The 22,353-nt window shown below is 47.2% G+C and overlaps 1 protein-coding gene across 1 annotated transcript in view; it reads left to right on the top strand.

The window, feature by feature from the left end:
• LOC130403324 (RNA polymerase II elongation factor ELL-like) overlaps positions 1–22,353 on the top strand; it is a 41,250-nt gene that overhangs the window by 6,367 nt on the left and 12,530 nt on the right. Inside the window, exons 3-5 of the mRNA XM_056607630.1 lie at positions 16,750–16,877; positions 18,626–18,789; positions 21,959–22,227. Coding sequence (XP_056463605.1) covers positions 16,750–16,877; positions 18,626–18,789; positions 21,959–22,227 — 561 coding nt within the window. The remainder of the gene's footprint in view (positions 1–16,749; positions 16,878–18,625; positions 18,790–21,958; positions 22,228–22,353) is intronic.

Genomic DNA, 22,353 nt, shown 5'->3' with positions numbered 1-22,353 from the left:
GTGACTCAGTACACAGTGGTATCCTGTGGCCAAGTGAATTCAACCTTCATAGTTTCAAGCAAAAGGAGTACGGTTCAATATTCCTATGTTTCCCCCCTCGTCCTCCAAGCGGTAAAGGAATGTTTTGTGCATCTGCACACTGGCAGCGTTACAAAAACAATCCACTCTGCAGCCGCTCTCCCCGAGGCGCTCTCGCAGTGCTTATTAGCAAAAGGTGCTGTCAACCACAATTGGCCCGTCTCCGGGTTTCTATATTACAGGCTCCCAGAGATCAATGTCATTATAACGATTCAATATCATCAAGTCTCAAATAATTCAATGACGAGTTTCTTGTCAACCCTCTACGTGGAGACGTGGAGGAGAAGGTCAGGGGGAGCCTCACGGCCCGTGTCCCCCTAGTAGAGGGGCAGGAGGAGGGTAGGGATGCTGGGTATCATAGTGCGGGGGTCGCCCTATAGGAGACATGTTTTCTCTTGCACTGGGAGCAGAGTTAGGAGTACATGTAATGTAATAACTCTCATTAGCTGCTGTGAATCGTTGCGTGCCCTGGTCTGAAGCTCTGCTCAAAGCACAAAGAATGAAACGTCTGCAGGGGAGATACACAGATGTAGTTTTCATTTTCAACAGAATGAAATGAAAATATAAAATGTTCAACTTGTTGGTTTATATCATCAATAGGGCTCCTGCCTCGTGGGATTTATTGTTGGTGATGCTTCCCCATATTGAGAGAACTCAAGAGAGAGTAGTTTTACCATAAAATCATAAATCTTTCAAGATTAAAGAGTAAACATTGAAAAAAAAAAATGGCTTTCTACCAACATGTAAACAAACTTTCTGATACTCCTTTGCTTAAAAAATGGAAGCAGTCATTGCGATGTGACATTGCATTGCACTAGCCCCAGTCAACCAGAATCTACTCAACGGCAAATAAGTATCACCTTCAATAGTTATGTTACACCCAGATCATTCTCTGGAGCTGGCGAGTGCTTGTACCCTCGGGGCGACCCCATCTATCAACCAGTCACCATCAAGATACTTCTGCTCCCCTCTGGTACCAAGCCTGCTATTGGCAAAGACACACACACACACAGACACACACAAGACCATATATCATGCAGCGGTTTAACATTGGCATGTTATGTAAAGAGCCAGATAAATGATTTACGCTGAACTGATTATTGCTCGTGATTACATTACAGTATGCGCTGCAGGGAACCATCCATGAACCTCCCCTTAAGGTTACCACGAGCATTGGAAGTTGACTGTGACCACAGAGCACGTGTGTGTGTGTGTGTGTGTGTGTGTGTGTGTGTGTGTGTGTGTGTGTGTGTGTGTGTGTGTGTGTGTGTGTGTGTGTCTGTGTGTGTGTGTGTGTGTGTGTGTGTGTGTGTGTGTGTGTGTGTGTGTGTGTGTGTGTGTGTGTGTGTGTGTTTTCGTTTCAAGTTTTGATCTTTCTGTATGAACGCAATTAGGATGTGTTGTGTGTGTTGTTGGGTGTCGCTTAGGTTTGATCTCTGCATGTGTGTTTACATACGTGTGTGTGGTTCTGTATCCCTCCTCTTCCTTCCTGCCCAGCCCCCCTTTGCCCATTGTGTAGTAGGAGCCTTTAACCTGCTGGAGCAGAACACACTCCCTGAAGACCTGTGTGTGTGTGTGTGTGTGTGTGTGTGTGTGTGTGTGTGTGTGTGTGTGTGTGTGTGTGTGTGTGTGTGCGTGTGTTTGTGCCTGTGTGCATGCGGGAGTTTGAAGTAGGGATGTGAGTCTTTGCTTGAGTGTGTGTTTCTGAGGTAGCGATGTGTGTGTGTGTCTGTATGTGTGTGTGTGTGTTTGTGTGTGTGCATCGTGTTGACACTGTGTGTGGCCAACCCACTCCCCTTCTGACGGCTGTGTTGTTGTTTTCTTTCTATGAACCGTCAGTCGGTGCGTGTGTGTGCGTGCTGGTGTGTGTGCGTGCTGGTGTGTGTGCGTGCTGGTGTGTGTGGCTCCGTGTGTTTATCCTCCCAGTGTGTCGCAGGGGCTCAGATCCCCTGAGTGTGTGCTGTCTGCAGTAGGCCGAGCCCCCCTTGCGTCCTCTCCTCTCATTTAAATAACAACAGCGGGGGGAATGCGGTCTGCTCTCTGTCCTCTGCGGGTCACACCCAGGTTGGGAACCTGCTGCCGGCTCCTCTCACACCAGGTCTCCTGCGATAGGCCTCTCCAGTTGTTGATTCAACCCTGAAAAAGGATAAAACGCTGGAGGGATTATATTCCCAATGCCATTTTTAAACCCTTTGTCCTTGGACTAAATGTACAGATCTGGATCTCCTATGGTTATTTCTCTATACCACTGTGTTAGTATTTACGACCATATATTGACTATATTCTAGAACTGTGCACATTTGTCTTGATTACAAAATGGAGGAAAGATAACAGCGTACATGAACAGGTTGTTTCTGTGAGTCTTGGCTGTGAGTGTGGGTGAGAGTAAAGTGAAAAAGTATTGTCCACACACTGTGACTCTCCTGAGACGAGTGGCCCAATGCCGTGCTGCTGTTTCTTCAGCGGGGCTGTGTAAACACACCAGGACAACAGCAGCGTGGCCAGGCCTGATCGGTGTGGGCATTGCATTTCTTCAGCACAAAGAGGGAACTTGTTGAGGGATTACAGTGTTATAGATTTGAACAGTTCCAGGCACGCTACGTCCTTTGCGGTGTTATCAGAGAACGGCCATCTCGTGCCCCAAATCTTCATTCATATTTATTTAATGAACGTGTGAGAGCGTGATAAAAGCTCACAGCCACTCAAAAGGCAAATAGCACCCATTCTTCTTTGTTTGCGTTAAAGCAGCGTCGAGATATAGACCACAGAAAGGCATGCTGGGATACGTGTTCCCATCTAATTCCCTCATGTGAGTGCAACCCTCCCCCCATCACCAGCTAATGAGACATGAAAGGACACTTGTTTTCCCCGAGTCCTCCCCCCGCCCTCCCATCTATAGGCATGTAATGGTACGGCCTGGCATCTGATAGTTTACCACAGAAGATACCAATCTGGTTAACGCTGGGGGGGTTCCCATGTGGGGCACAGTGACCCACAATTTGCAGAAGTTGTCAGTTCTGCCTTGAGGCACCTGCAGGAGACAGAGTGTCCTTGAATTATGGGAGGGTAGGGGAGGGGGGGGGGGGGGGGGGGGGGGGGGGGGAGTGAGTAGCATTCCACAACCACCACTTCCCCCCCCCCCTCTCTCTCTCTCATCTCTCTCTCTCCTCTCTCTCTCTCTCCTCTCTCTCCTCTCTCTCTCTCTCTCTCTATCTCTCTCTCTCCGCTCTCCTCTCTCTCTCCTCATCTCCTCTCTCTCTCTCTCTCTCTCCTCCTCTCTCTCTCTCTCTCTCTCTCTCTCTCTCTCTCTCCCTCCCTCCTGCTCCATTCACACCCAACCCCCCTCCCATTCCACTTTCCTTTCCATCTTCCCACCATCCATCTATCCATCAGCCAGCCCCCCCCCCTACCAGGGACCCCCATCCTCCACCCTGCTTCTACCGCCTTCTCTCTAACCACCTCAATCTCCCCCCCCCCCCCCCCCCCCCGACTACCTCCACCTACTACACCCCCCCCCACTACCACCACCTCACCATCCCGCACCCTCCCAATCAAAACAGCCCCCTCCACCACCACCACCACCATCCCCACTTCATCCACCACCACCACCACCACCACCACCACCACCCCCAGCCCCACTACATCCACCACCACCACCACCACCACCACCACCACCACCACCACCACCACCACCATCCTCACTTCATCCACCACCACCACCACCACCACCACCACCACCACCACCACCACCACCATCCTCACTTCATCCACCACCACCACCACCACCCCCAGCCCCACTACATCCACCACCACCACCACCACCACCACCACCAGCCCCACTACATCCACCACCACCACCACCACCACCACCACCACCACCACCACCACCCCCAGCCCCACTACATCCACCACCACCACCATCACCACCACCAACACCACCAGCCCCATAACCAACCACCGCCCTCCCCATCAAAACAACCACCTCCACCAACCCCCACCGATCCCCATACACCTCAACCAGCACCGCCGCCACCTCCACCACCGACCCTGCTGGGCCATGGAGCACCGGCAGCAGACAGGCCCTCTTCCAGCCTGCAAATGAGCAGCCCTGGCTGGCTGATTACAGGCTGGGGCTTGATTACATGCACTGTCTCCCACCCAAGGCTTCCACATTAATCTCCCCGTGCCAGCGTGCCCCCCCCCCCTCCTGCCAGGGTGCTCACAGCACTGACTGATTGACTGTGGGATCTTTGGATACGCGTGCTCGCACACACCCAGACACGTGCACGCTCAACACACACACCCACACACGTTCAGCACACATACACACCCAGACATGCGCCCTTTCAGCAAACACACGCTGAGCACACAAACGCAGACACACACACTTTCAGCACACACACACACACACACACACACACACACACACACACACACACACACACACACACACACACACACACACACACACACACACACACACACACACACACACATGTTGAATACACACACAAAGACATGCACACACACACACACACACACACACACACACACACACACACACACACACACACACACACACACACACACACACACACACACACACACACACACACACACACACACTCACACACACTGACAGGCACGTGTGGACATACAACATGCTCGAATACACTTGCACATAGATCAGGTTTGTTCAGCACGCATGCATGCACATTGCATGCATGCTCAGAAAGTCAGGCAGTCCCATAAAACCCACCCACACTCACATACACACAGTCATACATAAGGTTATTCATATCACACTCTATCGTCTCCCTTCACCCTACACACATGCACGCACACACAAGCACACACACACACACACACACACACACACACACACACACACACACACACACACACACACACACACACACACACACACACACACACACACACACACACACACACACACACACACACACACACAAAGGCAGACAGACACACTCCCTGTGTTGCTGTCTCTCTCTGTCTCTCTCTGTCCATCTCGGTCAGTCCCTGAGATGGACAAACAGACAGACACATTGTGTTTTGTGAGGCAGTCCTTCATTGTGGCCGCTGGTGGCCAGAGGAGCCATTGTAATGTGTGTGTTTGTGTGTGTGTGTGTGTGTGTGGTAGGGGGGGGGGGGGGGTCTGGCTCTAAAGGCCTGTGAGGACTTGTGGCCCTGGGAACCCTGTGGCTCCTTTGTGTTTGATGGGAGGATGAGAGGTGGTGTTTACTGATGTGTGCTGCAGATGAGGCTGGTGACTCCATGTCTGAGTGGGTCTGTGTCTCGGCCTCGGTGTGGGTTGGTGTGTGTGTTTGTGTTTGTTTGCGTATGCCCGTGTGTTTTTCTTAGAAACTGCCTGCTCATGTCTGTTTTTGGTTGTCAAGGTATGAATGTGTGTGTGTGTGTGTGTGTGTGTGTGTGTGTGTGTGTGTGTGTGTGTGTGTGTGTGTGTGTGTGTGTGTGTGTGTGTGTGTGTGTGTGTGTGTGTGTGTGTGTGTGTGTGTGTGTGTGTGTGTGTGTGTGTGTGTGTGTGTGTGTGTGTGTGTGTGTGTGTGTGTGTGTGTGTGTGTGTGTTTAAGTGTGAAGGTATTAAGTATGAGTGTGTGTGTGTGGGTGTGTGAATGTGTGGCTCGCATATGTACCGGCTAAAAAGTTTGACTCATAAGAACACTTAGGTGTTCTTATGAACACCCCCCCCCACCCCGTCTATCTTATGAGTGGCAGGAATGCTTATGACCCCTTGCTGAGCAGACTTGAAGAGAAGGTTGTATGTGCTTAGGATGCTGGATTCACACACACACACACATAAACACACACACACACACACACACACACACACACACACACACACACACACACACACACACACACACACACACACACACACACACACACATATGTATGCTTTTCAGCTTGTGCACATGCACCACATCCACCCACACACACACACGTGCGTTCCCACCACAAACACACGTGCATGCATTCATGCACGGAGGAACACACGGCGATAGACACACACTCGGAAACACAAAGAGAGTCACAGAGTCTGCATTAGAGCGTGGCCTCGGGTGACTTACCCCCCGCTGCTTGCAGACAGCGCTGGTGGCGACAGGGTTGGCTCCCTCCTCCCCCCCCTCCCACACCTCCTCTCCCTTCCCCCTCCTCCCCCTTCTGCACCTCCCCCCTTTCCTCCCCTTTCTGCGCCACCGCGGTTTCCTCCTCTACCTCCCATCTCCTCCCTCCCATCTCCTCCCTCCCATCTCCTCCCTCTCCCCCTTCTCCCTCGTCTCCTCCCCTTCCCTCCCCCACTCTGCCACCTCTGTCTCCCTTCTCGTCCCTCGTCCCCCCCCCCCCCCCCCCCCCCCCTTGCACCTCCTCCTCTCTCGTCTCCACCCCCTCCTCCCCCCCTCTCCGTTGCACCTCCTCCTTCCTCTCATCCAATCTCCCTGATAAAATAATAAGAAACAAGGCAGCGAGGGGAAGCACAGCGACGGCGTGTCCCACTCGGGAGCCGCCGAGGCCAGAACAAAAGACCGCCTGTTTCCAGAGGGCCGTTACCCGGGCTGCAGAGGATGTGGCGAACAATAGGCTGCATGGACGCAACGCCCCGCTCCCACCGTCAGCCAGGGGCGCGCAGGAAACACAAGACCCGCCGCCGCCGCCACGCCGACACTTGTCTCTCACAGTTTTTCGTTTTTCGATCGACGCGTATCGTTCGACAGGGCACCGGAAAGGGAAAGCGCAGGTCGCCTCCAGGTCCCCTCCAGGTCCCCCAGTCTCACGGACGTGTGGAGATTTTTATGAGAGGGGGGGGGGGGGTTAACACTGAACTCTCCGGTTCACCGAGAAGGAGTTCAAAAGAAGTGGGAGGAGGAGGAGGTCAGGGAACATACAATCCACTTCGCTGAGGCTGCCCAGACATTAACAAACTGATCGATTTTCTCGGTTGCTCCCATATGGGGCTGAAGAGTGGAGATTGTTGGAGAGGGGGGGAATGTGCGGTTGAAGTTCTTGTTCTTTGCAGAAGTTTGCACAGTCTATATATATGTTTATATACGTATAACTACACTCTACTGGGTGATAATTTGAACCCACACAGCAATTACTATTTTTTCGGTTTTGTGACGTTGTCTGGTTAGCCTTCGCAATTACATAAAACCACAAAAAAACTCTGAAAGGCTCTTCCTTTAAAGTGAGACTCCCCCTCTGTCACGCTCTCACGCCATAGACCTGGTCCTCTTAATTAGGGGAACTTCAGTGGAATTCCCTCAGGTGCTAACTTTGCTTATGAGCAGGCACGGTGGAGTGGTCTACCTCAAACGCATTGCCAGTTTCGAGTCTGCGTATTACTGTAACGGTGGCAATAATAATGGCTTACTCTCCGGGAATTACATGAAACGTTTTAAGAACCCTCAAGGAACCTTGTTGTAGTCACATTTAATTTAGTTTAGTTCGATTATATTATGCTTGAGCTGCTCCCCCCGCGACCCGACCCCGGATAAGCGGATGACGATGAGGATGAGGATGAGGATGAGGAGTTCGATTATCGTAAAAAAAGTTGGCGTAACATTTTCTTAGGAATCTGGGTTATGTTTTCTGGAGACGGTTCTTTACAGTTGAAGCAGTTAAACTTTGATACGGTTCCATCGAGTCTGACCTCGTTCATATCAGCTGCTAAGCATCCCCCAACCCCCTGCGTGCGTGTGAGGGATAACAAATTACATTGCGCAGCAACACATAATATTTGTCCCAGTAATTACGGGTTCACGTGCAGCTTTGCGTGTGGTGATCGCCATGACAAAACAAACACAGCTTTGTGTTTTGTCCGATCGGTCTACTTCAGCGTAGCTCCTCAACTAGCCCTTCCTGGAGAGACCGTATCAGTTCAGAGGAGTCAAGGATCAAAACGTTCTCAGCAATACCGTGGTTGTCATTTGAAAAATTCAGGACCGTCATCAAGGAGACATACAGAGGAGGGAGCAGAGGAGGCTTTGAAAGGCCTGCCTTCTTGCTCCCGGGAATCTGCATCATCGATTCACAGGAAGTCTTGCTGCAAAGGGCAATTGATTTTAAACAAGTCACGGTTGAGTAACACTACAAGACACTTACATTGTGCCTCGTTGCAGGCTCGTCATTTGAGCATGCTGGCCGGCCTCGTGCTTCGAATGAAAGTATCCCCAAATTGCATTTTGGCCTTCCCATAGGGCTATTATCATACAAGGGTCCTTAAGTGAAACACATGGTTGGTCGACAGCTGTTTGAGTCCCCCCGCATATGGGAAGCTCTGGAAAACACCTTTTGAGAAACAAGTCACTCCATATCTGGGCGAAATGACAAAGACCTTGACGATCACTGCGGACAAAGTAGACGAACCGGCTCAATGCTGAGACTGGGACAAAAGCTGAGTGATTTAGGCCCAATCCCATTTCTACCCCTTACCCCTCCCCCTTGTTTTGAAGGGGGAAGGGGAAGGGGGTGAGGGGTAGAAATGGGATTGAGCCTAAATCACCTGACCCCACTTGTTCTTGTCTGACCGACTTGCTGGCCTTTTGGCCTACAGGGTGAGGGGGTGGAGCAGGAGTGTGTAGGGTGGGAGAGAGGGGGGTCACTGAGCATTGTTAAGGTCGTCCGTCATTCCCAAGACTGGTGGAATTCATTCCTAAGCTTCCAAATGCAATTAAGTGGAGAGCTCCACTCGTGTGGGATCCTAAAGGCTCTTATATAACTTAAATGAGCTACCTGAGACACAGACGTTTTTGCAACCTCACAGTAGTTGTTCATCCAAAATCTGCCTAGAGTGATCCCCAGTATCGCGATCAGATGCAGGCCCCCCTCGATTCCCTGAATAGTTAAGTTGAAAGGCAGGCAATAAATATTTCATTATCCATGGTCAGTTGGGCCCTTTAAGTGCCAAGTCCTTTGTGGTAGCAGATTTCTGCGCTGCGAGTTTCCTTGTGTGGCTCTCGGGAGGTTTGCTACAGGCCTTTGTTGTGGGCTAGGGAGGCTGAGAACAAGAGAGGAGGGGTGTTTGTTGTGGTGGACCCAGCATGGGCCAAGCTGGGTTCACAACTAGACCTGTCACCGGATAATGCACTGGCTAATACCAGGAAGTGTTTGAGGGCACAGCGTTCAACAGGGGGATTTTGTAACAGCTGGTCTATAGTGCGTGCCTGTGAAACAGTTCCTATATACCCAACACATGCATATATGTTTTTAATGTCAAACATATTATATCAATGCGGCATATTTCACAAACAGGGAAGTTCGATATGCTTTCCCATGAAGGAAATGAAATACAAAATTAGGGTTAGACCGTAAGGAAGAAGATATCTTAAAACTGTTGACTCACGGGTCAATAAGGAGATCTGATATCAAATGTTAGGTGTTAGCTTGTTGAAGCATAATATTCACATTGGGAATCTCATTGTATATAGTTTGTTGGTGTTGGACCTCATAAAGACTGTGTTTGTTAAGCAAAAAAAAAAGAAAAAAAAGCTCAGCAACACTGTCAGCATGTGTTGGCAATTCTCACACAATCCTACACTGTCTTTCATCTGTCAGACATGGCACAGATAAATACTCCAATGTTCTTTTTTAAGTTGCTTTTTTAAGGTTGCTTGATGACATGCTCAAGCAGTCCTTTTGAATTCAATGCCAGTTCTCTCTGATAGTAATGTTCCGCTGGCGTCCAAAAGGCACAGCCAAACATTGCTTCCCACGCAGGCTTCAGTGCACTGGCCCGATACACAAACACCACAAATCATCAGATGTGTGTTGATACTATTTTATTTGGGCTTCAGAACCGCGTTCACTTATACTAATAGCATGCAAGTTCACCTCTTGTAAGCAAATTTAACTAATGAGCGATAAGAGAAAAAGATGAGAAAATAACCGTTGTGAGTTTTTAAGCGCTCGCATTGTTTCAACCGAGACACTGTAACCAAAGTGTGAAAAGACAATTCCCCTGTAGGGGAGGCACACTTTCGATTAGCATAGACATGCTCTGTACGATCTCAAGGTTGTGTTTGAATGAGTTTTTTGTCGTTTTTATGACCTTGAAGATCTTAAACTTTTAACAGCTTAGTTCCTATGTGACGTCCCTTTTCTCAAGCGTACTTTAAACTGTATCAGTGTGGAGTGGGTTTTTTATTTTCTAGATTAATTTTCTTCTTTAGGGTATTTGAGCTTTGCTTCCAAGGTTCTTCGTGCAATGAATTCCCTTTTGCATTCTTTTTAATTAAAGAATAATGTTTCTTTTCTTCACAAACAGATTAGAAAGGCGTGGGGTCTTATGTTATTATATGCGGGGAAACAAGAGCTGTGTATGGATGTATTTAAATGCAAATGGGAGCAATAAGATCTATGTTGTGAACCATTGTGGTCTAGTGCACGAGTATTCAACATTTCTAACGAGACAAAAGCGATCCAACAGGACAACTGGTTTAGTTTCACAACCTAAAAGACCCTTTCTGAACCAGTTAAACATCACGCAAATTGACCCGAACCTTTGCCTGTAAAGTTCTGTTTTGTGTCCTCCTCAAACCTTCTGTTCTTGTTCTGGTGGTTTGGGTGGAATTTTATTGTTTTTCTCCAATCAGAGAGTTCTTAATAAAAGGTCCTTCAGTGTAAAAGCCCCGGTGCCAGCTGTTCCTTGTGCTTTCACGACGGTTTCAAAGTCACAAACAGGGGGAGACCCACATTGCTTTGACAGATGTGTAGGTGTTGTCGGATTAATGACGCCCAACAGGCCCAGCAGGGGACTGGTGTTTACAGTGAGGGTTCTTTGTTTATCTCTTCCCTGACCCTTTCTGGCTTTTACTGTGAAACACAAATATGATTTTATAGGTGGGTTGGTTATACGTGCCAAAGTTTCATACGACAATTTGTCTCGATTTGTAACGCTGTATAATCTTTTCATGAGAAGTATGATTTATTTGTTGTCTATCTTCTGAACATCATTTAAACTTTCATTTCAGGGAAATGGGTAAAAAGCAGACTTTTTTTTGTCATTTGCAGTCACGCAGGTAAACAGCCTGAACACAGATGTTACAGATAGTGAGCAGAACTGCTAGAGAGAGAGAGAGAGAGAGAGAGAGAGAGAGAGAGAGAGAGAGAGAGAGAGAGACATAGGTCCTGTTCACAGATGGCAATGTCATGCATTTTCGTTGATCCAATCATAAGTACTGGACAGTTTTAAGTTTATCAGTTCACACCTGTCATTAGAACTAGTCTCCCCCTGCGTCTCAAGTGACCAATTGTGATCGGATCTCACTTACCAGTTATATTTGCAAATAAACACGTACATCGCTTCCAATTGCAAGGACCAAATGCATTGTTAAATTTAACCGGCCAGGGGCAGCAATGCACTTTCATGTGCCTAGGCTGCCGGGAATGATAAAGAAGAAGAAGAAATCCAAACAATTCAGAGTCTATTCCTTGCAAACCAAATAGTCCAAGATGTTTAGCACACTCGTGATATATCTCTATGTGTTTTTCAAAATGTTCCGATGTCGTGGACAATGCCAGCTCACGCGGTTTGATGATTTTGATTCAAGTTTAATTGATGCCGTCGGCTAAAATGAGTATGTGCAGAGCTCAAAGAATAAGGCCATATGCGGCCAAACCATCTCCGCATGTGATCTGATCGGTTAACCCCGGCCCTCAGAGCATCTGGGGTGCATTCACACCTGCACTAAGCTGTCCACTTATAGGATCGGATCTGCCCAGCTGCGTGTTAATGCCAGGTGTGAACAGCGCCGTAGGGAGAGAGGGTATAGCGAGAGGTAGAGGTAAAAAGAAAGGCAAATAGAGAGATGAAGGTATAGAGAGAAACAAGTAGAGAGAGAGTTAGAGAAAGAGAGTGCGAGAGCGATAGGTAATGGTAAAGGTGAAGAGGGAGAGGGTGAGAGAGAGGCATAGAGAGAGAGGTTGAGAGAGCGATAGGTAAAGCTGTAGCGAGAGCGGTAGAGGGAGAGAGGAAGAGGGAGAGAGAGAGTTAAAGAACGAGAAGCAGGGCGTGCGCTTGCTGTGTGCTGTCCAGAGTGAGCCTGCAGGTGATGACATGTGCAGCAGGCTGATAAGAGCATAAAGTCCACATCTCTGTGGTCGAGATGAGCACGGGAGGCACATCCCTTTCTACTGTTACTCCAGAAGAAGGGAGCGAGTGAAGGGAGGGAACTCAGAGAGGTTAGCAGGAGCAGGAGGAGTGACTCCTGCTGGGTTTGTGTTTCACTTCTCTCTTTCCCTGACCTACATCACACGCCTTATCGACTGTGAGCATCTGCTCAGATTCACTACATGCTCTAAGAGGTGGTTTCATGTGGGCTTGCTCCCCTTTTAGGTTAATGTGAAATATGTGTGTGTGTTTGTGTGTTTCTTTTTATTTATGTTTGTGTGTGTGTGTGTGTGTGTGTGTGTGTGTGTGTGTGTGTGTGTGTGTGTGTGTGTGTGTGTGTGTGTGTGTGTCCATGTGCATTAATTTATTGCCATGCATGTCTGTGATTAAGATAGGTATGTGTGCGTGTCTGTTTGCATGGATAGAATGTGTGTTTGTGTGTGTGTGTGTGCGTGTGTGTGTGTGTGTGTGTGTGCGCGTGTATGTGCGTCTGTGTGTGTACGTCCGTCCAAAAGGATAGTATGTGTGGGAGTTGTGTATATATGTGTGCGCGTGCGTGTGCGCGCGTGTGTGTGCGTGCGTGTGTGTGTGTGTGTGTGTGTGTGTGTGAGTTGTACCAGCTCCCGCTCTGCTCCAGTGGGTCTGCCAGGGGATGGTACAGATCCCTCAGCGGAGCAGCCATTAAAAACACCACCTTACCGGGGGAGATTTATTTAAAGTTACACAACAGCATAACGTCAACACGTGTGGCATGTGTGTGTGTGTGTGTGTGTGTGCGTCAGGGATGGAAATTAACACCCGCCACACGCCATTTGCAGGTGGATTTGTATGGTGGCGGGTGAATTGTGTCACTTCACCCGCCACTGTGTCGGGTAATACTTTCCCGTCAGGTCCGATCAAATTTGCATACTTAATACATTCGTCATACGGCGCTGCACAGTTCCACAACCATTACCGTCAACATCCGGCCCCCTTCTTCTTCTACGCCTCTCTTGCTGACCTGCGACAGTCAACATCCGGGATAATATTTGTTCGTTCAGTCGAGTTTCCGGTAGCACTAACTCCACTGAGTCTGACTGACTCAGCTGAGAACCGTGCAATGGCGTCCATTCCATGATGCGATTTACCGCTACCGGAAACCAGGCTGAATGAACATACGATTCGTGAACGACTCCTCCCAGTTCAGTCGAGTTTCCGGTAGCACTGAGTCTGACTGACTCAGCTGAGAACCGTGCAATGGCGTGCATTCCATGATGCGATTCACCGCTGTTCGTTCAGCCTGGTTTCCGGTAGCGGTAAATCGCATCATGGAATGGACGCCATTGCACGGTTCTCAGCTGAGTCAGTCAGACTCAGTGGAGTTAGTGCTACCGGAAACTCGTTCGTTCGTTCAGTCCAGTTTCCGGTGAATCGAATGGTGAACGAGGCGAACGAACGAACGAGAGAACCGGTTCGGTTCGTTCGTCCTAAAGACTCGTTCATTCGAACCGGTTCGCGAACGAACGAGCCAACACTAGTCCATGGTAACATTTGTGTAACCAACGAGAGAGAGGTATGATCAGTTAAGCATGACGAAGGAGTAGTGTATGGAAGTAAAATATTCAGTGCTTAGAATTCAATGGCTTTTTATTTTCAAAATCCGATGGCACAGATTTACTTCCATAGAAGTGACTCAAACATTTTGTGGTTGAGAGGGCTTTTCGGTTTACACCATAGGTTTCTACAGGAAGTGTGGGGGTGGGGGAATCTAGAGCGGTTCTCCACATGAAGAAATATTCAGTATCTATTGTCATACCAAATGGATATGTTCAACAAAAAAACAAGGAATAGAAAGCTACTTACAATAGGCCTAGGCTACATTAATTTCCCCTGATGGCAGCAATGTTCCACTTACAGCTGGAATTCACCGGTACATCAAAACCACGTGTCTTCTTTAGATTTCAGTTCCCTTTATTTATTCACACAGTTCAGCAGCGGCATTCATTCAGAATCAGAGCCCACATTAAAGCTGCACTTAGGGCGATTATCACTACCCAGAAGAAAAGTAGATGCGCTATAAATGGTTTTGTATATAGCAGTCAGGAACATGGGCATAGTTGTGGAAGTGCTGGTGTTAGAAAAAAAAAGTTGACTGGAATTAAAGTGCTGCACATCGACTGTACAAATGCAGATTATTCATCACAAGAATTTTAATTAAGAAATCGAATAGGCTAATAAAGTCTGAATTGTGAGATAAAATTCAGCATTCTGATAATAAAGTCAGAATACTTGGATAAAATCTGAATTCTGATAATTAAATCCAGCATTAAAGGTTCATTTAAGAAGGTTCTCACCAGTCATTTGTCACCTGGTCGCGGTGTCGAGTTTTTTTTTAATGTAGTTCACTAGTCGTAGCGCGCAATAATTTGCAGTGTCAGAATTCTGAGAATTGAGTCAGCATTTAGATTTCTCAAATTCTCTGAAACTGCAAATTAAAGCACTACTACTAGCGAACTACTTTCAGCGGGACTGGAGAGAACTTCCTTAAATTAACCTTTAATGCTAGATTTGCATGAACGCTAATATATGAATTAGTTTGGTTCTCCTTCATGGAAGCCGGAAGTGGGAGATTCCTTATTTTTTTTACCATTATTGTTTTATAGGGATAAACATTAACAAATTTCTCCTGCAGGGGATTGATAAAGTTCTATCTAGACTATTGAACAGAAAGAAACACTTGGTCATACTTTACACACTTTACCACAGCATTGGCCTACTGAATGCCACAGATATATTTTCAGCATTGGACTGAATGCCACATAAATATATAATTATGTTTTTGAACGTTTGCAACGTTTACAATTTCAGGGTATAAAGTTCAAGTATATGCCTCTACTTGTATTGCTTAAGCCAATAGCCTTTTGAGGCAGTGTTTTTTCTGAATATTAGTGTTAAGGGCCAATAATGCTTACTATTATATGTTAGCCACCATGTCTGTGGACATATTTGTATGCAGTCACATGTAAATATAGAAAAACAAATTGACTTATGATGGTGTAGCCATGCATGTTGTTTTATTGTTAATATGTCAATTTGTTTTTTATTGAAAATACTTTGTATCGATGAATTATCCCCAAACTTGTCATCGTAACACCTTTGAAATAAACATGACTTAACATGGCAGATACCTGTGTATTGTTCATCATATGCGGTGAGAGTGTAACGTTTTCAACTCAGTTCCTTGGTAGCACCTACTTACAGTAAAAATCACTTCTGATGGAAAAAAAGATGCGTATGAAAAACACTTTTCTTATCTATTGTTACTATTATATTGTTTAAAATGTACGCATATATTAAAAATATATATAGCGTATAAAAAGTGGCTGGTAAAAAAGATGAGTGGCTGGTTGGCAAAAAAGTTAATTTCCATCCCTGGTGTGTATGTGTGTGTGTGTGTGTGTGTGTGTGTGTGTGTGTTTACAGGCATATATGTTTGTGTTGCATGTGTGTGTTCATAAGTCTGTATGTGTGTCTGTGTGTTTGCAGGCCTATGTTTGTATGGCGTGTGTGTGTGCTTGCATGTGCTTATGTATGTGGCATATGTGTTTTCATAAGTGTGTGTGTGTTTGTTCATAAGAGTGTGTGTGTGTGTCGTTCTGAATGTCTGCGTGGCATATGTTTTTCCATCTGCATGTGGGCATAATGCTGTGTGTGAGGGGGGGGGGGGGGGGGGGGGGTTGGCAGGTCGGGGTGGGGTTAACCGCCACATTGTCCAGTCCTCGACTCTAAATCAGGACAATATATGAGATATACAAACACACGAAAACATAACACAGTCTTTGTTAATATCTGACTTCGACAGTGAGTTGACGAGGCATGGCCGGAGAAACTTTGGACTCTCCTCAGTGCCAACAACGTGTGTGTGTGTGTGTGCGTTTCCAGAGCATGATTTGCACACAAGTCAGTTGGAGTTTGTCCTGTTTCTGTATGATGCACTGCCAGAGAGGAGCAACGATAAAAGATACACAAGTCCAATCTGTTGTCAGTTAAATAACAGAAACACTGCAGGCTAGCCAGAGTGTGAACCGGGGCCGGGTGATAAATATTCCACATAATATTATATAATATTATAACTATGGGGAACTTCACACTATTTCTACAAAATACACAAAAAGCACAAAGTATATGGAGGCGTAAAGCATGGTCTAAATCTTTCTCTCTGACGTTTCAAATGTCATATTTAGATTTTAAGGATATATCTTTTCTGATTTTAACCTCGATTTAAATAAATTCCATTAAATGATGACCATGCGTGTGGGCGTGCATTTGTGTGTTTGTCCTGTGTAGCTCGACTGGTCCCTGCAGGGTATTCTCCTGGCAAAGTGAAGGGTTTGGTTCTCAGTGGGCCTCCCGTGCTAAGAAACGTAGGCCCTAACCCTTTATTGCGAGAGGCTTCGTATCGAAGCGCCCAATGCATGACGTTTAGAAATGGGCAGAATGGGACTATAACATATCCTTGCTCTCTGTGTTCCTCTCTCCTTTAGTTCATCAAGATCCCGGCCCCTGCTGCTGAGACCGCCGAGACCCTGCGTCTCTTCTCCTTCTACCTGTCCAGCGACAGCAAGGACCAGCCCCAGGCCAGCTTTGACTGCATCCACCAATATGTGTCCAGGTACTGCCGTCACATCCACAGCTAAAGCAATTTAGCCGCTAGACCACAAACAGCTCTCTCGGGGGAGGGGGAGAATAATCACAAATATAATTTGTGATTAAAGTCCCCACCACGGGAACACTGCTGAACGGAGATCAGAGTAGGTATGTCAGAATAAAGGACTGCGCCTTTAAGATGAACACACTTTTTGTTAAATGCGCTATATTTGTTTTGGGATTGATGTGAAACTTGTAGAATAGATGTTGTAAGAATGTGTGTGTGACGGCAGGTGTAGACACTTGATAAGTGAACTTCAGCTAGGAGGACTTGAGCAATGCATGCATAATACACATTCACCCCAGAATGTCGAACCTGCCATGGACAGGATTATCAAAAGCCCAACAATCTATTTTGTAACCAAAATATATCTTATGACATTTAACTTTCTAGTCATTGAATCGATCGGTAAAATATATATATTTTTGGGACACCAAGAATCACTCAGTTGTGAAATGGTGATTTGGGGTATTCTTGGGTCACAGTACATATGTCTTGACCTGGTCAGATCTGACCCCATAATGACAGGCGTGGTCTCTATGGGTCAGTGGCTCCATAGTTCTGTAGTGGCATGTGGGCAAAACCCGACGTCTCGCTGCGGTCTGGGCTCTGGACGTGGGAGCACTGAGAGACAGTAACAAAACACTGGGTCTCGCTGTCCTGCCCTGTGGCCCCCTGGGAAAACGCAGACAGAGGTTTCTGTACTTCTGTGCTCCTTCCCTGATTGCCTCACCTCAATTAAAGGACAAGGTCTAGCATTTGGGAATGTTTGGGGTTTTCCCTGAAATGTTCAGTTTCGGAAGTGCAACGTGAGAAATTTGCTTTCGGACGTTGGGAGAATGTGGTGCTTTGCACAAATCAAACGTCTTCCGACTAAATTGCTTTAAAGGACATTTTCCAGTTTAAGATCTTTTTATTCTCTCCACTGAAAACAAATATATATAGCTGTTGCTAGCTATGTTGCTATCCAATGTATATTACAACAACTCCTACTACAACTCCTACTCTACTACTACTATGAAACGATCGAGGGGCGGATCTAACTGGTAACACTCATGCAAACAGGAGTGTTAACTTACTCGAGGGAGACCCATGTTAACAGAGGTGCCAGACTTGGAAGTCCTACACATCACATCACTCTCCTTTAATCAGTTTTCACTTTGATTGGAGATAGACTTTGTGTCGTGCCCTGATGGCAGGAGCCTGGCTAATCCCACTGCCTTCCCTTGGGGCAATATCCTTCTTTGAACTGGCTAGCTGCGGGGGCTATATCCGTACGGTGACTTAACATAAGCACAGGCCTGCCTAAGCCAGCTCTCACCACAGAGACAAATATGCTATGTGGGATCCCATGCTAGCCCTTGGCTGCCGGTGTGTAGCTTGTGTCTTCAGAACTTGACCAGTGTGTAAGTTGTGTGTGTGAGTGTGTGTGTTTGGGATTTCGTCTCTGCGTGTGCGCATTGGTCTGTGTATACGTGTGGGTGTGTGTGTCGTGTGCTAGTGTGTGTGTGTGTGTCTGTGTCTGTGTCTGTCCGTGTGTGTATGGGTTTGTTGTGTGCCTGTGTACGCGCGCGTGCGTGTGTGTGTATACGTATGTGTCTCAGTTGTCTATGTGCGTGCGTGTGTGGCAGGGGAGCTAGCTGTCTTCAGCCAGAGGGCAGCCACCCACCAGGGACCTTATGCGGCGTGTGTTGTTGGTTTGGTTCCCACAGGGAGGGCAGGGAGCAGCTGGAGGGCCAGGGCAGCATCCAGGACAAGATCACGGTGTGCGCCACCGATGACTCCTACCAGATGACCCGGGAGAGGGTGTCCCAGGTGGAGAAGGACAGCTGGAGCCGCTCGGCCATCGAGATCAAGCCCGGAGCCACTTATCCCAGTAAGGCTCTGCCGTCCTATTGGTCCACTGGGTCATGTGACATGTCGGTTTTGTTCATTCTTTTCAACAGGTAAAGATTTTTGAACCAGGTAAAGATTAAAGCGGTTTGAATATAACTTGTGGTAATGAAGTTGTTGAAATGATACGACAATTTAAATATTGTCTATATATATAGGTTTTGTCCTGTTTATTATAAAGTGAGTAGAAAGGAAAGGAAGGCATGGGCGAGAGCAGGGAAGACTAGCAGCAAAGGACAGGCAGGAACACGGTCCGGAATCAAACACCGGGCGCTGCAATAAGGACTGGGCCTTAACGGTACACGCTCTACCAGGTGACCACGGGGCGCCCACAACACACAGGTTTTCGGTAGGGTTGCGGTATGAACTGTGCAGTGTAAAAGGAAATCCACGTTGTGAAATAATTTACATGTATTTGTGCAAACGGGCATTTAGCATATAATTTCTCGTGGCTTCATATATTTTCTGTCTCAAGTTCAGCATAGGTCAGCACAACTCTTGTCCTTCAAAGCTCCCTATATCCCATATCTTTATACTGTGGAAGCGGTCCTGCCAGTCTGGTCCTCCGCATTGATCTTATCATTGGATTCTGAACACCTGGGTTCCAGTAGATCAATGAGCAAATAAAATCTTCAGGAAGACATGCATCGGCAGGCCGTTTCCCCCTCCCCTCCCTTTCCCCCTCCTCCTCCCCGCTTCACTTTTGACACGGTAATGCAATATTGTATCTTGCCGTGCGTCTAGACGTTGCAGCCAGCGGTGGAGAGACAGACACAGACAGTTAGTAGAGAGAGAGAGAGACAGAGAGAGACAGAGATGGCCACACAGAGAGAGAGAGAGAGAGAGAGAGAGAGAGAGAGAGAGAGAGAGAGAGAGAGAGAGAGAGAGAGAGAGAGAGAGAGAGAGAGAGAGAGAGAGAGAGAGAGAGAGCGAGAGAGAGAGAGAGAGTGAGAGAGTGGGAGAGAGACATAGAGAGTGAGAGAGACATAGAGAGAGAGAGAGAGAGAGAGAGAGAGAGAGAGAGAGAGAGAGAGAGAGAGAGAGAGAGAGAGAGAGAGAGAGAGAGAGAGAGAGAGAGTGAGAGAGGCTCCTGCTTCAGGGTTTGGAACCGTCTGTCTAGCTCTATTGTGTAACAACCCTTGGTCGTAGTGTTTGGTTATGAGTTAGCAACATGCGTGCTAACAGGACATATCTAATAACACCAGCTCTTGAACGTTCTCGACCCCCCCCCTGCCTGGGGGTAGTAAGTGAGAATAGGCCACAGCTACTTTCAGACACGTCCTGACTCATAGCGCACATTCTTCCCAACCCTGACACAGCTGTTATACTTGTGATGTGTTTTCGGTATGGATTTACGGAGAAAGGTAACGGTGCCTTATCTGACGTACGTCAACGCATTCTCGTTGTCGTTGAAGAAAGAAGGCCCAGCCTTTGACCTTCAAAGCACAGCTTAACCCTGTAAAGGGATTAACGCAGAGAGATGTCTATCTCCCTTGGCCCTGCTGTGTGTGCCAGAAGCCTGCCGTGGCCTAGCCTTAGCCTAGCCTAGCCTCATGACGGATGTGCAGTTGAAGTTGTTTCAGGGTAGTCCCTAACAGATTTGGTTAGTTGACTTAAGGCGTAGTTATGGTTTGAAATCAAACGCAACGCAATGACCACGCAGACTTTTTGACGCAGTCGTGAACCTTTTTTGGTTCTGCGGCGGGTTTTAGTTGGCGGACCGATCACAGCCCCTGCTGCTGCGTCTTCTCAACGCAATTTTTGGGAGGCACTTGTCAGGTCCTTGCGGTGGATGCAAGGAGGGTCCCCAAGGACGTAATGGATCTGTGAACCCCCTTGTGTTGTGTCAACGTCCAACCATACCTAAGCCTTTACACTTGAGAGGCGATTCGCCCCTTCGTGTATATATTATAGATGTACATAGTTTTAATGATTGCACTCTCAGCCTTAAAGTCGTGTTTTTCCAAATTCATCATTAGGCGTCAAAAAGAGGAGTCGGTTGGGTTCGATTTTCGTTCCATTTGCCGTCTCTGTTGACTTACAGAGTTGCTATTAATGTGAGGGTAGTACACTTTGAATTTATTTCCAACGATTTCCAATGTGTCCCGGGTTTGCCAATAATTCAGCACTATTTTCGGCACAGTGATGATTAGGCTAGCCGCGATGCGCAGCTGACATGTCAGCGTAGACGACACAGCAAGAAGCAGCTGAAATAATAATTGCGCCAGCGGCACATCCCCGGTAGCCTGATGAACCCAGCACCGAAAATGCTCACAAATTATTTGTGGGTTTGCAGATAAACGATAAAAGATTGCGTTGTTACTGGCAATTGTTTTGAATAAGCTACTATTTTTAACACATTGGGCATTTACAGATATCTCGGCGTATCCCTTTAATCTCACATCAGCCCCATAGACTGCCAATGTGGTTGTTTGTCTCTGGCTGTCGCTGTGAAATGTATGAAATTTCAGCATTTGAATACAATTGTATGAATACAATTAGGGCTGAACGATTAATCAAATTTAAACCGACATCGCAATGTAATAAAATGCGATTAGCAAATCGCAAAGGCTGTGATTAATATAAAAATTACTTTTAACCAAACACATTTGTTACTGTAACTGACTTGGGATCAGTTCGATTCGTATTTCTTTTTCTTTTACAATTCAATAGTTAAATAAAGCTGTTATAATATAAATTCATGCATCAATTCATCTCAACACATAGGCCTGGCCTAAAGGAAAGAGCAGTTTATATGTTGCTCTCAATGTTGTGTTGGTCATACCGTAGAATGATTTATTTATTTATTATGACAAATGTACTTATTGTAAGTCGCTTTGGATAAAAGCGTCTGCTAAATGCCCTGAATGTAAATGTAAATGTATTGCTTGTTTAGTGAATAATACAGAACATAAGGAGCTTTAGAAAGAAGAATCACATTCTAAATCACAATATTGTGCGACAATATTGTGATTCTAAATCGCAATCGCATGATTGGTTGAAATAATCGCAATTCGATTATTTCCCCAAATCGTTCAGCTCTAAATCTTAACCTGCTTCAACAGCAGGCTTGTCTTTCTAAGAGAAAGCTTGCGGGGCTGTCCCTATTCCCGCTCATTCATAAAAACCCAACATTTCTCCCTACCTTCCAGATAAATGTGTCAAGTTCCCCAAGAGGCCGGTCCTGTACCCTGCCACCGCACCCCCACCAGACCATGGCCTCCTCAAGCACTCCCCCCCCAACCGGAGGGCCCCAGGGCCGCCCGGGGCCCCAGGGGTGGTGACCCAGCGGCCCCTGAAGGAGCGGGTCATCCACCTACTGGCCCTCAAGCCCTACCGCAAGCCTGAGCTGCTGCTATGGCTGGACCGCGAGAGGGCCCCGCCCCGGGACAAGGCCGACCTGGGCCCCGTGCTCGACGAGGTGTGTATGCTTTTTGTGTGTGTGTGTGTGTGTGCTTGTGTGTGTGTGTGAGTGTATGTGTGTGTGTGCGGTGTGTTTGTGTGTGTGTGTGTGTGTGTGTGTCTGTGTGTGTGTGGGAGGGGGGGG

The sequence above is a fragment of the Gadus chalcogrammus genome, chromosome 14 (genome assembly GCF_026213295.1).
Source record: "Gadus chalcogrammus isolate NIFS_2021 chromosome 14, NIFS_Gcha_1.0, whole genome shotgun sequence".
Taxonomy (NCBI): Eukaryota; Metazoa; Chordata; class Actinopteri; order Gadiformes; family Gadidae; genus Gadus; species Gadus chalcogrammus.
This window is presented reverse-complemented; position numbering and strand designations above follow the sequence as displayed.